This window comes from Takifugu flavidus, chromosome 3 (assembly GCF_003711565.1).
Source record: "Takifugu flavidus isolate HTHZ2018 chromosome 3, ASM371156v2, whole genome shotgun sequence".
Taxonomy (NCBI): Eukaryota; Metazoa; Chordata; class Actinopteri; order Tetraodontiformes; family Tetraodontidae; genus Takifugu; species Takifugu flavidus.
Genome location: NC_079522.1, coordinates 6,949,763 through 6,965,406, shown reverse-complemented (window position 1 = coordinate 6,965,406; position 15,644 = coordinate 6,949,763). Strand labels below are relative to the sequence as shown.

General features: G+C 45.5%; 1 protein-coding gene and 1 long non-coding RNA gene across 7 annotated transcripts in view; one reads left to right on the top strand and one right to left on the bottom strand.

The window, feature by feature from the left end:
* The window catches only part of col4a6 (collagen, type IV, alpha 6), a 58,775-nt gene that overhangs the window by 15,892 nt on the left and 27,239 nt on the right, over nt 1-15,644 (bottom strand). For all 6 annotated transcript variants that reach the window (XM_057025997.1, XM_057025999.1, XM_057026000.1 and 3 more), the window contains exons 4-12: nt 9,285-9,362; nt 2,552-2,686; nt 2,378-2,422; nt 2,117-2,236; nt 1,945-2,007; nt 1,531-1,566; nt 1,377-1,439; nt 1,258-1,293; nt 1,139-1,180 (exon numbers count right to left, since the gene is read on the bottom strand). In XM_057025997.1, coding sequence (XP_056881977.1) covers nt 1,139-1,180; nt 1,258-1,293; nt 1,377-1,439; nt 1,531-1,566; nt 1,945-2,007; nt 2,117-2,236; nt 2,378-2,422; nt 2,552-2,686; nt 9,285-9,362 — 618 coding nt within the window. The remainder of the gene's footprint in view (nt 1-1,138; nt 1,181-1,257; nt 1,294-1,376; nt 1,440-1,530; nt 1,567-1,944; nt 2,008-2,116; nt 2,237-2,377; nt 2,423-2,551; nt 2,687-9,284; nt 9,363-15,644) is intronic.
* LOC130522061 (uncharacterized) lies at nt 312-2,789 on the top strand. Its single transcript, XR_008949537.1, has 3 exons — nt 312-619; nt 719-789; nt 889-2,789. It is a non-coding gene; the product is annotated as an uncharacterized LOC130522061 (long non-coding RNA).

Below are 15,644 nucleotides of genomic sequence, written 5' to 3'. Positions count from 1 at the left end.
TTACTTTCCCCCCAATTGAATAAAGTTTCTGATCTCTAAGATTCTGATCTCCACAATGAGCCCAGGAAGTGGTTTTAGATTCATAATAAGACACTGCCCCTGGTGGCAAGGAGTGTTATTGCACCCCAACGCACCAATACAGATGTTGAATATTGCTTTAACATCCCATAATATTGCTTTAACATCCCGTCAGTATTAGTTATGAACTGTTACATTAAGTTGAAGTAAAGTCTAAAAATCTGTGGATTAAAAAACCTTTCATGTAAACCCTTACGACAAACAGGAAGTGATGTGGATCGCGATAAGGATGGATGATTCACAGACATTTAAACAAACTGAGGATGTGTAACCTCCTTTCCCAAAAATCTAGACTCAACAGTGACTCTATCTCTTTCCACGTTCAGTCCAGCCTTGACTCTTTGGTCTCAGTGGTTGTTTTCATGCATTGTGGGAACAGTGTGACTTGTTAGTACTCTTCCAATGTGATGGGTGAGCAGATGGAGGCGGTGACGTGTCCCAGAGTGCACCAGCAGCAGATGCCCACGGTGTGAGGGGAGGAAAACGGAGCGTAACGTTGGAAAAGGAGCAAGTGATTCCAGCACCCGGTTACAACCCACAGGTCGTCCTCCGGAGCGACAGCTCGGAATTCTAAGCTGAACTTTCTGGTGGTTATCAGACCCAAAAGAGGATACTACACGAATAAATCTCTCTTTTTTAGGAGATTTTAGGAGGAAATCTCCGAGCTGTCACTCAACATTGAGGGGAAAAACAAGTATGTGCTGCCACCGGGTAAATCACAAACAAGTCCCTTTTTTTTTTTTAGATTTTAGGTTGATTTAACCAAAACAGAATGTCAGGCCTGAGGGATGCTTGCTTGTGTTCCACCAGGTGGTCCTTTTTTATCATACAGAGAAGAGACGTAACAACAGGCATGTCAATCAAACAGCGGGCGGAGGGTGGAGGGGAGGAAGGATGGCAGAGTTACAGGTTGTTAAGCCACCGACAGACAGATCTTTACATGCGCATCATGTCAAAAAACGTGCAGACAAACTCATTCGCCAGAGAAAGGAGCGATGGGGGAGGGTGAAGGGTGACAGACAGATGCCGCAGCTTTAGCTCTGCAGCAAACCAAGCGTACCTTGTCTCCTTTCTCTCCTTGATACCCGTCGCTACGGCTGCCCTGAAGACACAAAAACACATTTAAACTGCAAAACTCTGCCGTCATGTCAATATTATAACAGTTGTTAAGTTACACACCTTTTGTCCCGGGGGACCAGGGGGGCCAGGTGGGCCCTGAAGACGGACGGAAAGGTTTGAAATCACGTTAAGACAAAGAGAATCTTTTTTGCCAGAAATGACAGTGATATATTACATACAGAAAATCCCTCAGGGCCTCGGGGACCTGCAAACCCAGGTGGACCGTCAGGGCCTCGGATACCCTGCAGAAACCAATGGCACGTCTCATTAATTTAAACCTTTAACAAAAAGCAAACCGATTCTGTTGTTGCAGAAGAAGAGTGAAGGTCTTACAGGCTGCCCGTCTTGTCCTCGCGCACCCGGTAATCCCTGCGGGACAAAGACACAGTGGGACATGGAAAGTTTATAAAACTACACTACTGAGTTCACTTTTGATTAAAATAAAAAGGCACACAGGCGTCAGTTTATAGATTAGCGTTCAAGCTACTGCAGCGCCACCTGCTGTACAGAACCGGTAATGCTGAAGTTACATTGATTTGCAATGGCAGTTCACGAAAATGTGATATAATATTTGCTGTCTTAATCTTGTCTACATCTGGGTTTATTTCACGAAATCTGTCATAAAATCAACAAAACAGGAAGCCCCTGTCTGCTGTAAAACAACATATTTCTTTTAGACGTGACGTACATTGAAAAAGCCAACTTATAGACACGCGGACGTAGCAAATGTTGCTGAGGAAATCTTACTGTGATGCTGCCATCTGAGACGGTGATAGGTTCACCTTTCTGACCCTTTATCCCAGAAGGCCCCTAATGGAGGAAATGGTGACAATAATGTCCCTTCAGTCCATTGCATACAGTCACAGTCAACCTGTCAAATACATAAAATAAAACAAATCGAGTAAAGGTTTGTCCTCACAGCAGGCCCGGGATATCCAGGTCCACCTGTCCCATAACCTGGGTCTCCAGGCTCTCCTCTTGTCCCGTTACAGCCATCTACACCTGGTGGTCCCCTGCCACCCTCCAGACCAGGGTGACCCTATGAAAAATCAACGGAGGAAGAAATGCAAAGGATGCACTAAATTCCATAACATCCTCCTGGAAATATCCAGAATTCAGGTAGAATTTAAGTCCAATTTAAGTTTTCATTTTAAAATATTGTCTTTATTTTTTTACTTACAGGCACGCCATCATTTCCTTGAAACCCAGGGACACCCATAGGACCCTAAAGATGAAAATAATCCATACTGTTAATTTACCATTTGATAAATAGCACCCCCTGGTGTTAGAAATATGGTACTACTTGGTTATTGGCGTCACATGACCAAAAAAAAATAAAGTCTATAAAACGCACCTTGTCTCCTTTCGGACCAGATGGTCCTCTTAATCCAGAGTGGCCTTTTTCTCCTTTAGGTCCAGGATGCCCTGGGTTCCCAGATGGCCCTTCTCCTCCCCTTGTACCACCTTCACCAAGAAGTCCTGGACGACCCTACAAAAGAACATAAAAAACAGACATGCTCATATTTTGTAAAGGTTGTCCTGGCATGGAAGTAGTTCATAGGCTGAAAATAAAATCAATACTTTTATGATGAGATCATCTAGTATTTTAAACCACCATACAACTTTTAGTACTGTTAAATTAATCCTAAAAGTCCAGTTTGTTTCAAACACCAACTTGGTGTTTTGTCCAGAGAAATCACTCAAAACAAAAAGATTATTTTTTTCCTGTTTGCAAAGAGTTTATCCGGTTGTGAGGCGCATGCTGCTTTACCGATTCTCACCACAGGATGACAGCAGAACACAATATTAAAATATTGCTCATAAATGACAATTATTTGAATATTTATTTCAACAGTATAACACGGGAGAGAATGAGGATGCAGATGAAGGCAGGAAAAGTAGGAGATGTGCAGATGTTCAGCTCAAAGGGAAATATATCATTCAAGTCGACCTATAAACAGATTAACAGTTTACAAGAAAACGCATAAAAACAACAACATATGATTATGTTAACAAGGTAAATAAACAAGTGCCGTTTTATATTTACAAGGTATTTATAGTGACATGTGCACACACCATGTGCACATGCACAGAGGCCCGACAGGCCCCGTCATTGTGCACCAGGTAAAGGATCACATACTCCTCTATGAGTTCCATGCACACGCATACACACAACCAAAATCTGGACCACAGAAACTCCCACTAAAAGTGTATTTTATAAAGAAATATGATGTGCTCGTAAATTGACATGCAGAACATTTGCCCTTAATAGCTAATGAGGAGTGTTCCTTCTCTTAGTTGCTCCTCTTTGATATGACATCATACAAATGATAAATCATACTGGATTAGCCTCGACCACAGTGTGTATGTGCGTGCACACGTGCCCGTGTGTGTCACATGACCTGAGGGCATGCAGGTAATAGTAATGACAGGGCTGTGGTAGCTGAGGGCGGACCTACTGGAGCTGTCTGGCTCACACTGGCAGTCACACCTGGTTTCACCTGGGGAAAATATGCACGGCTCCACTTTCTCTCACACTAGTCCGTCTCTGTCTCATCACCCTTTCTGAAAAGCCTGCTATTTTCCCGTTTAACTGCCCCCCAACATGTCTTCTATTTGATTCTGTATGTAGCAGTACACATATTTCCAGAGGGCCGGAGGGGGTCCGTGCACACACTTCGTCAGCCTGCCATGATGCGAATGGTGAAGGTTGAAGTGTGAGTCGAGGTAAACTTAGCGGAGCGAGCGCTGAATGCTTTTTGGACTTACCAGCCTCTAATCTGCAAAACTGCCAACCTTAAACCAGCTTTGCATCAACACAGTGAGGATAATTCGCCGCAGCGAGTCTCGGCTCAGGGGTGCTCTCGACGCGTTCATGCTAACGGGGCACAAAGGTACCGTCAAGCCCTGCGAGTACTTCAGGCCGGAAGTGACGCCAGGTGCTGAAGGTTGGGCTGCCTGGTGGCTCGTGAGGGAGCGGATGCAAATGCTCGGGAGTTTGGATTCAAGCAAAACGATCAGAAGCGGCCAATAAGCCAACTCTTGCCAATTGGCGTCCCGCTCTGTTTTCATGCCAGTCCGACGGGTCTCCGCCTATCTCTTCCAGACCTTCCATCCACATCACCTTCCAGCAGACTGGTCAGTTTGTAGGCCCAAATCCCCTCCAGTACAAAGGGCACAATGGAGCCTATTCTGGGTCACTAAGCTCTCTGGACTTATTGCTCCCATCGGGCCTACCTCATTTCCTGATAGAGGAGAGTGCTTGGACAGACAGATTCTAGTGGCCAAGCATGTGAAAAACCGGTGTGTGTGTGTGTGCGCCGTCGGCCAGCACACGGGAGTACAAACACGGATACACACACCCTCAGGCCCTGTGAGGGTTTATCAGGGGGCATTGTTTTCAGCATCAAGGGTGCTGGGGGAAGATTTTAGCTGTCACACCACATGCTCACTGGAGGACTTTGATGTGACCTACACAGAGGGGGCTGGGATGGAAACACTGGCTCTATGGATCTACATTTAATTACTCTGTGTGTGTGTCTCTGTGTGTGCGTGTGTGTGTGTATCATGACATTATTGTATCTTTATTTCTCTTGGTCCATCCAAGAGACATGGTATAAGACGAACAAGCTCCAGTATCTACATTGTTCTCTGCCGTTTTATTCTCCTTTTTTAGGTTTTGTCTTATATATTTTTTGCCACCATGACCATTCTGACTTTTTTGGGAGATTGTAAACAGAAAAGCCTGAAATCTGTTCAAGTTTCTGCCTTTTCTAAATAATAAAAAAAACACCCGAAAAAACAGAAACCAGTTCCGACTTCGGTGTGGTGTTTTCTGAAAAGGAGCAAAGGACGATATCAGTGGGTAAAATGTGAGCCTGTTTTCTCATCGCAGCAACATTCTTTCCTAGTTTCCCAAATCTTTTGTTTTCACTACCTTTGTGCTCCCTCAGACGGATTCCCACCCGTCCTCTGCGCCTCATCTGCTCGCGCCATGGCCGCCATTAAGCAAACAACCTGTTCTCTGTTTTCCTCCAGGTGCTTTCCCCTTCAGTAAAAGCCCCATTAATGGGGAGTGGGTCCCGCTGTCCCACGGTGATGATGTCATAAAGTCGTGCTGTTTTGTCAGCTGTCAGACAGGAAGTTAGCTGGGAGAGTGCTGCAGTTTGTTGTCTTTTAATCAGGTTTTTTAATCACTTCCCAGGTGATCCTGGTCCGGATCAGCCCTAAATATACGTTTTTCCTTTACTTTAGCTAAACAGTGCAATTGAGGCTGAAACAACAACAACAAAAAACTAGCCTCAGGTGACGACAAGCACCAAGCACTAACAGCACATGTAATTGGTACGTAAGACTCGTTTAAGACCTTTAAAGAGCAATGAACAGATGTGACAGCCGAGTCAGACGACAATCACACCGACCCATTTATTTTAATGTAGCTACGTTTTTAGCTAAATCGTGGTTTTGTAAAGCAAACTGTGCATTCACTGGTCGTGTTTAAGATTGCCCGGTTGCCGGGAGCATTTTCAGTAGAAATAAAGCGTGGGTGTTTTGGAACCAACTGGGTTCCGCATCAGGGTCGGTATCAGCTACGACTAAACAAAGCCAGATGCCAGATACAAGCAAAAACAACATGTTTCACAGAAAAATGCGGCGAGCCCGATGGGCGGCGGAGACCTGGGCGAAGTCGAGCTCCGTCCAGCTGTGTTTGGTTAGCTAGGGATTTGGATTCCTCTCGCACTCGTCCGTGCTGGGCAAATGTGCACAGATTTAGCATCTTCACATATTGTGTCTTGACGCTCTATTTTGTCTGAAATTGAGTGTCAAGACACAATTTCTGAAGATGCTAAACTTTTCGATCCATCGCAAGTTTTTTACTTATTTGAGTATTCCAAACGTGCTTATTAAAATTCTCCCTCTGGTTCTCAAAGTGCAGCACATTTACAAGTTACACCTGTTTAACTGCTGAGTTTGTGATTATAAGGGAGAAAGAAAAGGATATTTACAACAGATTTGTGTGGGGGAATGTCATAAATGAGTTTACAGTCATCCTGGCATCAAATAAGCAGAACCTATAAAATCATTAATAAGCAGTTCTGCACATTTCTCTATGTCTGTTTGTATATGTGTGTGTTTCAATCATTAGATCGAGATCAGATTAGTGTGCTCAGAGATTTTTGACTTATTTCTATACTCTTCTCACAGTCCTTGTTTTCTTTTATGTTAATCATAAAATAATCAACTCATCATGCCCAGTGCGCAAGCAGATTTTTTTAAATGACAGAAACCCGCCACCAGAGGGCAGTAGCGTGTACCAGAAAATTAAGAACGATGCAGCAGTTGCAGTAGTACACGAAAGGATATAAGACACACTCAAAAAAGAACAAAGAGAGCATCTCTAACACACAGACACACACCCTGAACCCTGGTCCTCTTATTAAGTCAACAAGCACAGAGTTGAGTCTATAAAGGTCAGAGTTCACAGACAACACAAAGACCAGAATAGACCAGAGGGTCAGGGGAAGGCAGACGTATGTGTGTGTTCAAATATAACCTGCATCCATGCATCATTTCAGACTTCTTCTTTGAGGCATTTTAGATTTTAGGGCTGATTTTAGGGCTACTGTTCTACGAAGAAACCCAAACAAAGGACACCACCATATTAAGACTCCTGCTCAGACAGGAGGGACAGCCCGTAGATTAAATGCCATGCAGGGGCCCAGGATGTGGGTGATAAGAATGTTCTGGCCTTCCATCTGGTGCGCACATCACCCTACATACGTGGCAAACGAAACACGCAGAAGTAGCCATACGTGTAAACCCTAAAACACACAGGCGAGCGCCCACTCAGCAAAACCTAGACGGGCTTGAAAACACAACACATTAGAGGATGCATTGGGTGAGAGAGGGAGGAGAGGGAGAGAGAGCTGGCAAAGTTATACCTCCTGCTTGTGTAAATGTCACGCTGTTGCGGATGCAGCTTATCTGCGCAACCTGAGTGTGTCTGTCTGTACTCCTCAATCTGATCATCTGATGAGATGCTGCCAAATTTTTTTAAATATTTGCTCCACATAGATTTTCAGTTGTGAACAGACCCAGATGGCACTTGCTTCTGGAATCCATCTGGTCCCCTATATTCCTGCCTGTCTTTTGACAACTACCTGCCTCCAATTTGCTTTCAGACTCTTGCTCCTCTGACTCAACTTTTGGAGTCTGCATGACCTGCTGAAACCTGTATTCCGTGCTAGCTGATCATCGCCTGGTCATTTGGTGCTGAATAAGAGGATAATATTAGGATTATTGCTAATTCTTACTCATGTTCTTGTTGTGTTTCTTCCTGCTTTGACTTTTGGGAGGCTTTCTGCAACCGAAATGCCGCCACTGACGTCAGCAGACGCGCCGGCCAGGCGAGAGCTGCTGGTCTTCAAACCGTCACAAACTGGGAAGGTCTGATTTACACAGATGGGGCTCTGGCAAAATTCAATAAAGTACATACTTCCTGCCCTCTTGCAACTTGAAAAGCTCTTCAACATGTTGACCTAACCACTGTTTGCACACGCACAAACCATCCTGTCATCCCTAACGTTGCCCTTTGACCTGCAGGGGTTTACTGGGTGGGAGCGGATGTTATTGGACCTAATGGATCCAGTGTGACACAAAAATGAAGCCGGGAAAGTAAAACATGTTAATAAGAGCTCCTAAACACAGCGTCTCAGGATTTAAAGCCTAAGCCACACTGAGAGCCCGTGGCTGTTGATAATGAAAACCAACACGCGCCATCTTTCCTGCGTTTCCCCTGGGACGGGACCTAACATCCAGCAGGGAGCGGAGTCTTTCCAAGGCATTGACGGGGGAGTTCAGAGGGACACCATCAATCTGCTGCTAATAAAAGCTCAGTTTATCCGCGTTTGAGACACAAAATTGACAAGAGGCGTGTTTGTTCCACCCATTATTACCGGATGTTTGTTGTCACACTACATTTATTGGGAGGAAATATTTCAGATCATTCTGTTAAGTCTTGACATGTCAGCGCAGCCGTCTGTCTCGAGAAGTAATGACGACGCTCCAATGTTGCGCCTTCCACAGTCAGGCAAGCCTGAGCCATGTATCAAATGAAGATCAAATGTATTCCAGTGTATTAAGGCCAATTAGGGCTATGTGTGAAAAACCTTTTTATCAATATGATTCTCTGTTCCTCCTCTTCCCACACTTAACAGCTGGGATATGGACCTCACTAACGTCTATGTGCAAAAGTAAAACTGAAAGAGACACTAAATGGGCACCTTAGTGCTGAAACATCTCCCCATAGTAACAGCTAAAGATAGTAATGCAGCCACAGCTGTGTCATTTAAACCTAACAGGGGGCTTTCAACAGGGGTCTGTATATTACCTGAGCTATATTATTTACCTACAGGCTCGCTCACCCAATAGCGTGTTATTTAGCTCGCCTGGCATACAGTAGGCAGGCCGTAAGTGCAGCCTTCTGAGTCAGACAGTAATTGCTGTTTGGCTAAAGGCTGAAGAGATCGAGCTGCGGCGTGTAGCTTGCCGTCTGGTTTTAGTTGAAGTGGTACATACACGTCAGGTTTGCCTCTATTTGTCAAACGAATTGCTTTTATTATCGTGGCCTTATCGCAGCAGAAAACCAAAAAAGCAGGCAGCCGTGACCAGGATTTGGGGTCTAAATGCTGTGATATCAGAATGGGTTTCCCACAAGGGAAGGGCAGCGAGCCCTCGACTCCAAAAACCGACACCTTCAGTGTCATATTACCGGTACAGTAAAGATCGACCCTACAGCCATCACCTGTGACCCGATGCCGCTGAGGCATTTATGGGTGCTTGTTAATGTGCAGGAATGTGCATGGAAAAAGCAGGAATATAGAAAAGACAAGCCATAAATCAGACGGCGGACAGGTGGAAGGCGTTGGTATATGTTCTCTTATCTTAATAAACGGACCCTACTATTGGCCTCTACTAAGCCCACATTGTTGCTACTCGATTGCTAAATAACAATTCGATCTCAACATCTGTCGTGTTGCAGATTCCGCCGAAGAGGAGCGCTCTGCGCCGCGGCAACAGCAACTCACCCTGCTGCCTTTCTCTGGGTTGCACCGGCATCCGCCGCTGCAGTCCAATCCCGCACATGGCTCGTCAATGTTGGCACCCTGGAGAAAGAAAAGGCAGAAAAGATGGGGGGGTTATTAAAATGTTTTGAAACTGCATTGATGGATTGCTGATTGAAGATCAGACATTTTGACGTTCCTCTCACAGGAAAATTCCTCTCGGATAAGCTGAAGACTCTTAAACGGCAGAGCCCGAGGTCGTGCAGAAACACAGGGAGCCTTTGTTTAAATGCTACCATCAATTAAACAAAAGCCTACAATCAGACAAAGAGAATCAGGCGGGCTTTCTATACATTGTGCATCACTCAAACGTCGTATCAGGGAATTGACAGATTTATAGCTAATGAAAAGGAAAGAATTTAATTTTAAAAACATTTTTAAAAAGTGCAGCTGTGAATGAGCGGCACCAAAGTCAACACGCGCACTCTCGTTTTACAGCATCTTTCATTATTAAGGATCCGCTTATTAATGCTAATGAAATTTAGCATGTCCAACAGTGGAAGAGTAGAGCGGCCTAGTAGCACAAGGGGCTGTATTTAAAACAACGACAATACCATTTTGCAGTCATGTGACTCATGTTACGACATGAAAAACACAGCACAGATTAACCTTTTGTGTCGTTCCCAACATCACGCAGCGATTATTGGCAGCAATGAGATTTTTCTTTAAGCTGACATTTGAGTGGCATAAGCTTATATGCATGGGGCTCTGATGGTGGAGGTAGTGGACTACCTGGCGGGAGCTACCCTCTGCATATATGAGTGTATAAGTGTGAGATGGGCATTTAATTATCATCTCCTTATGCACATAAACGACGTCTCGACGGAGTCAGAATCAAAGGTCATCGCGTGCATTTCAGCACGTTGGAAAAGGTGCTGGAGCTGAGGCGCGGTGGAGTCGGAGACATGCGGGACAAAAGAGCGCTGACTGGCGGTGGGATGTTTGTTCGGGGATCGGACGGGGGGATGACGGGGTATTTTCCTTCATGTGACTGCCGCCGCCCGTGATCCTTCATATCCACAATAATCAGGGTCAAGGACCCTCCAGGACCCCTGGAAGTAATCATCTGCTAGCCTAGTCTGGGTCTTGCTCAAATATAATAAGGGCCTGGGAAAGACCGGGGTCATGTGGCTGGGAATTACTCCACTCGACTGCGGGTCATTTAGGTCGGAGCTCTCAACAACTTTACACCTTTTTTTTGACCATTTAGCTCTCCGTCAATGAGTATCGCTGCCAAATAGGCCCGATTATTGACTTTGTAGCAAGTGAGCTAAAAAGTCAACGCGCTGGACGGGTTCTGTTCTGTTGAATAGTTTCAGTGGCTTGGTGCAACAGCTGAGATTAGATTGGGACTGAATGGCAGCAGAGAAGAGGCAAGCAAAACAAGCGTTTGTGCAGGGAGGGAGTGCTGCTTGACTCCCGTACTCTGGTCTTCAGTCTGTGCAGAGGGAACATCTATGTTCCAAGGCCATAGGCAGGCAGAGTTTGTGTTATCTTTCGCTACTACAGACTGTTGTTGCTTTAAGCGCTGACGCTTCCAAGATCTACTATGTGCCGGAGGCAACAGTGACAGCCGTAAAAACTGAAGACAAAACAATGGCAAAGGGGAAAATGGACAAACACCGAGAAAGCAATTCCGGTCCAGAAAGAGAAGGGAGAAAGAAAAGAGGGGGAAAGGTCAGTGGTGCTGGTCTCGCTTTCTTCCCTCTGATCTCCTGTAATTCTCCTAATCACAATGACAGAAGGAGGGCAATAGATGGAGAAAGTGAGCGGGGAAAGGGTGAAATTTGGGCTAATGGAAAGAAAGGAGGAGGGGGTGGATGCATGAAAGGTAAAAGAAATTGAGAAAGTCCCCCACCAAAAAAAAAAAGAGAGGGACTCCTGTGAAATGTTTTGGCAGACTAGGCTGAAAAAGAAGCTAAAAATAGCACACAAAAGAAGCCAGCAATGATGGCAAGACCAGATCCACCTGGAATTTTAACTGAATTTTAAAAAGATGGCTAAATAAAAGACTTTACACTTCCCCCCTCCCACATCACTATATTGTGTTACCTATATTGTGTCTTGTCTATTATCCTCCTTTTGTGTTAGCCAATCGGAGTGCTGAGGAATTTAATCCAGCCTCTACCTCAGCGGGGCGGGGATCCCCGTTGGAGTGCCCGCACCCAGACATCAACGTGATGCTGGGCAAAATAAGCCTGAGCCTGAGGGGAGGGGTGGCTGAGTGATATGGTGTCGTGCTAAAGGAAGCTTTAGAAATAAAGAAAAGCACGTGAACAGGGCACGTCAGGGTGCACAGACGTGTGGGTACATGTAAAACTGCACAGGTACAGACTCCGATCTTCTTTCCCCCCCCCCCAAGGATGACCATGTGCACGCTACATGTATGCGCTACATTTAAGGTTGTTGTTTGAACATCCAGCAAACCTTTCGGGGCTTTTTTTCCATGACAAAAATGTCGAACCGTTCCTCTTGTCGTTACACAAACACACCAGGCGTGACAAGAGTTTGGGCTGAACTGACCCCTTTACATCAAGCGAAAGGTCACGGAGATTAAGATGGAAGAATGCTGCAGGATCTGACACGCAGCCGGCTGTAGTTAGGCCGCACTCGCACGACAAATAAAAGGGAAAAAAAAGCCAGCGGTAATTTGCATCATTAGCTGACATAACGTGATGGAACAGGCTCGGGGTGACTGTCTGGATGAATTCAACGCCGTTCGCTCTTCCTCCCGCCCTGTCATACTGGCATTAGCCCGCTAATGTTCCCTGATCAGTCTCCACTGTTTGCTCATACTTTACTGTCCAAACACTTTCCTGCGTGTTCAACCTTTACAAAAACCATCGCAGCCGTCCGCTTTAACCTCGGCTGCTCACGCTCCTCAGATTGCAAGCTCAGATGTAAAGGCAGACGTCTGGACTTGCCTGTTCATTCCTATTGCGCCTGATGTTATCCGGCTGTTGCTTGGAGCCAGATGTATGTTTTGTTTAGGGGATGGCTGAGATGGGAGCGCACGATGCGGCAGAAAGGGCAACAAAACACTGCATGCTCGGTTTGTTGTGGAATTTCTCTTTTTGGTTAATAACACGGTGATGATTTGACATATGAGGGCTAGTCGATACTCCCTTTAACTCAAACAACACGTGTTACGGTGTTAAAAAAACACATTGGACATAATGTAGGTGTAAAAAGCTATATTGACTCATTTCTGTCCCAAGCATGACCTTTTTAAGTACACAAAGTGACTTGAGTCCCTCATTTGACCCTTGTTTTTTTTTTCCATGGGAATCTGTTAAATCCACCTCCTGTCATTCAGCGTGTTAATTCTCTGTAACATCCACTGGAAGAGCAGCGTTAACTGCCCGTCAAACTGCCACCGGCGTGACCCACCAAGAGCTGAGGGCTTTAATAAAAAGCTGCTGTCAGTTTCGAGAGCTGGCTCGACAAACGTGCTGAGTGACAGCGAAGGCATCGGGAGGGCGACAGTGAAGGCATCAGGAGGGATGCTGCATTCATGCAAATAAAGGAACACTTGGGAAGTGCAGACATGAGAGTAGGACGGAAAAGAATCCCTTTCCCCTGTCATCTTAAATCTAGGACATGCTTTGCCTTCCTCCCTCCTCATCTTTCCTCCAGCCTCTTCACCTCTTCCCCATTTCCCCCCATCACCCCCCCCCCCCAACTTCCATCCTCCCTCTCTGGTTTCTGGTCCATCTGTGACCCTTACGTCCACCGCAGGAAACCCACCAGCTGTGTTTGGGCCTCCAGCCTTCCCAGTTTACTTGCTGTGCATGTGCGTGTCTGAGAGTATTATGGACTGTATATAAGTACACAATCCTGGGCCACGTGCACACGGGTGATTGCAGCCAAGCTTGTGTGCATTGCTTTGCACGTTTTTCCCGGGCCACCCACGTGGCAACACTTCTGTAAGCTGACCAGACGTGGAAACGGACCCAAACAGGATGTCACCCAATCTTAGTCTTTAATCACGATCAAACTTAAGAACGTCAAATGTTGCATAGAACTGCAGAGCAGACCAGTTATTTCCAATAAAACTTGCACCTCAAAAGCAGAACACTGCTCAAAGAAACGGTATATTTTTTGTTAGTGAGGTCAAACACACACGTGATAAGCTGCAAACACGTTCAAACCTTTAAAAACACATGTTGACATCAGTCAGTTGATTATTTGAAGCTGATGGTAAACACTGTCCCTTTGCTAGTTCCCAATCTCTAATCCGGATAAGACTGTGTTAATGTTGCGAAATGCTATAAAGTTAATAACTAAATCCAGCTGTGCTGCGCACGGCGGCCTTCCAGGCGACCCTAAGCATGATTTAGAGCGCTAAGCTCCTTCCGAGTGCCACATCTTTCCTGTCACCCGGGACAAACTTAAACGATTAGCTCGCAAACACAATTTCCAAACATGAGCAAGAAACAGGCAGCCTGCTACACCTGAGGTACTTTTACATGTAACTTCCCTCTGGCAAGTGACATGAAACGAGGTGGGGATGTCATATAAAACATTGGTTTAATTAGCTCAAGCATATGTACGCATCCTTCTACCAGTTTAGCATTATTCAAGCCGAATAGTGTGTTGAAGTTTGGCTAATTTCAATCATAATGTAGTTTCTGATAATAGAACAACAGAAATGTAATTAAAATGGGTAGAGAATCGGCAGTGAGCTAAATGCTAATCCACATGTTTCGGAACCCCTGATTTGACCCTGTAGGCATGTGAGCGTGTGATCCTTAAAACTGATGATGTCCCCAGATCAGATTTCCTCCTTAAGTATTAAGATGTCAAAGGGACTCCTCGGGGCTGTAGACAGAGCCCCTTCAGAATACGAGCTTCCGCAACAGCTCTAGTTTCCCTCGATGCCTGTCACTGCTAAAAATACACGCACAAAAACACATGTGACAATTGACAAGCTCATCCCAAGACCAGAAAAGCCCTAAACAACAATAAGAGTCCTCTGCTTTTTGGTTTTCATTGTTTCAGTTACCTCCGCCATGCATAAAGCCCAGGAGCAGGCAAGGCAGGAGCAGGTAGCATCACGTTGGTAATTGACTACGTCAGAAGTCTCCACGCACACTGCATGTGGGTAAACTAAAGTGTGCAGCCAACAAAACAGACAGGTGGCTGCCTAGACAACGCGCAAAGTGCCGTCCAGACAAGGAATATTGGCATCGGAGGGTGCCAGGAGCAGACAACGAAAACAGAACATCTGAACTTTAATATTAACACTGGTAAAAAAAAAAAACAACTTTTTCATAACTGATGGCTCCCATTAAATATAACACACTAAAGGAAATGAGTCACACAAGCACATCTGGATTAAAGAGACGAGACCTTTCCTCTTACCATAGTTTACAGAGCAAACCTTTTAAGTTTACACGAAGTGTAATAAATTAGCCACCTCCAACATTACAAGGCGGTATTCCCTGTTACGCTACGTGGATGTATCTATGGATCCATTCCAACGACCACAACAAAGAGACAATAAGACAAATTGTGCAAAAGATAATATTTAGAGGAAATACTTAAACTGTAATACTCCAGGATGCATTCGCACCAGCTGCCGAGTATGAGACAGAGGCTGCAGTGTTGTAAACATGAAATTAGCTTGTCAATCACAATCTCACAAAATTGGGCTCGGCTTGCAGGGCTCATTCGACCAGAAAGAAAAGGAAGGCCAGACAGAAGATTGTTGGCCTCACACACAACGGAAAGACGCGTCAACGCCTAGAAATAAAAGGAACCATCACACTCGGCTTGTCACAACCTTATTCTAGCAGATGTTCTCTGGAATGATGATTAAATATTATCCAGACAAGGTGCATGAAGTAATGGCAGAGAGGAAATAGACAGACTGGTGGTGTGAAAATAATCCGCAATGATAATGGCTCACCTGCTTTACTGTTTTACCTTCCAGCAAATGTGCAGGACAGAGAAGCTGGGGGGGGGGGGCATGTGTGTTTTGTCTGTGCAGGACAATAGGGAAGCAATCACTGCTCACATATTGCAGGACAGAAATCTGAGACGCCACTGAAACGCGCCGCGAGAGAAGAAAGAAACATGTCACACGGTCGCCTTATTGGAGCGATGCTCCCGGGCGCGCACGCACGGACGCTGGCACGCACACACAAAAGGTAGTTTTAGGTTTCCTGCGAACAACAGGTGTAAACGGATCTCCGCCGACTGAGGTGAAAGAGGAATCCCCCTCATCCACGGCCACCACCGCCTCCAATACTGCCATCCGTGCACGTGTGCTGCTGCGGGCACCATTCAACTTTCAGATGCCTCAAATCCCCACTTTTTCTG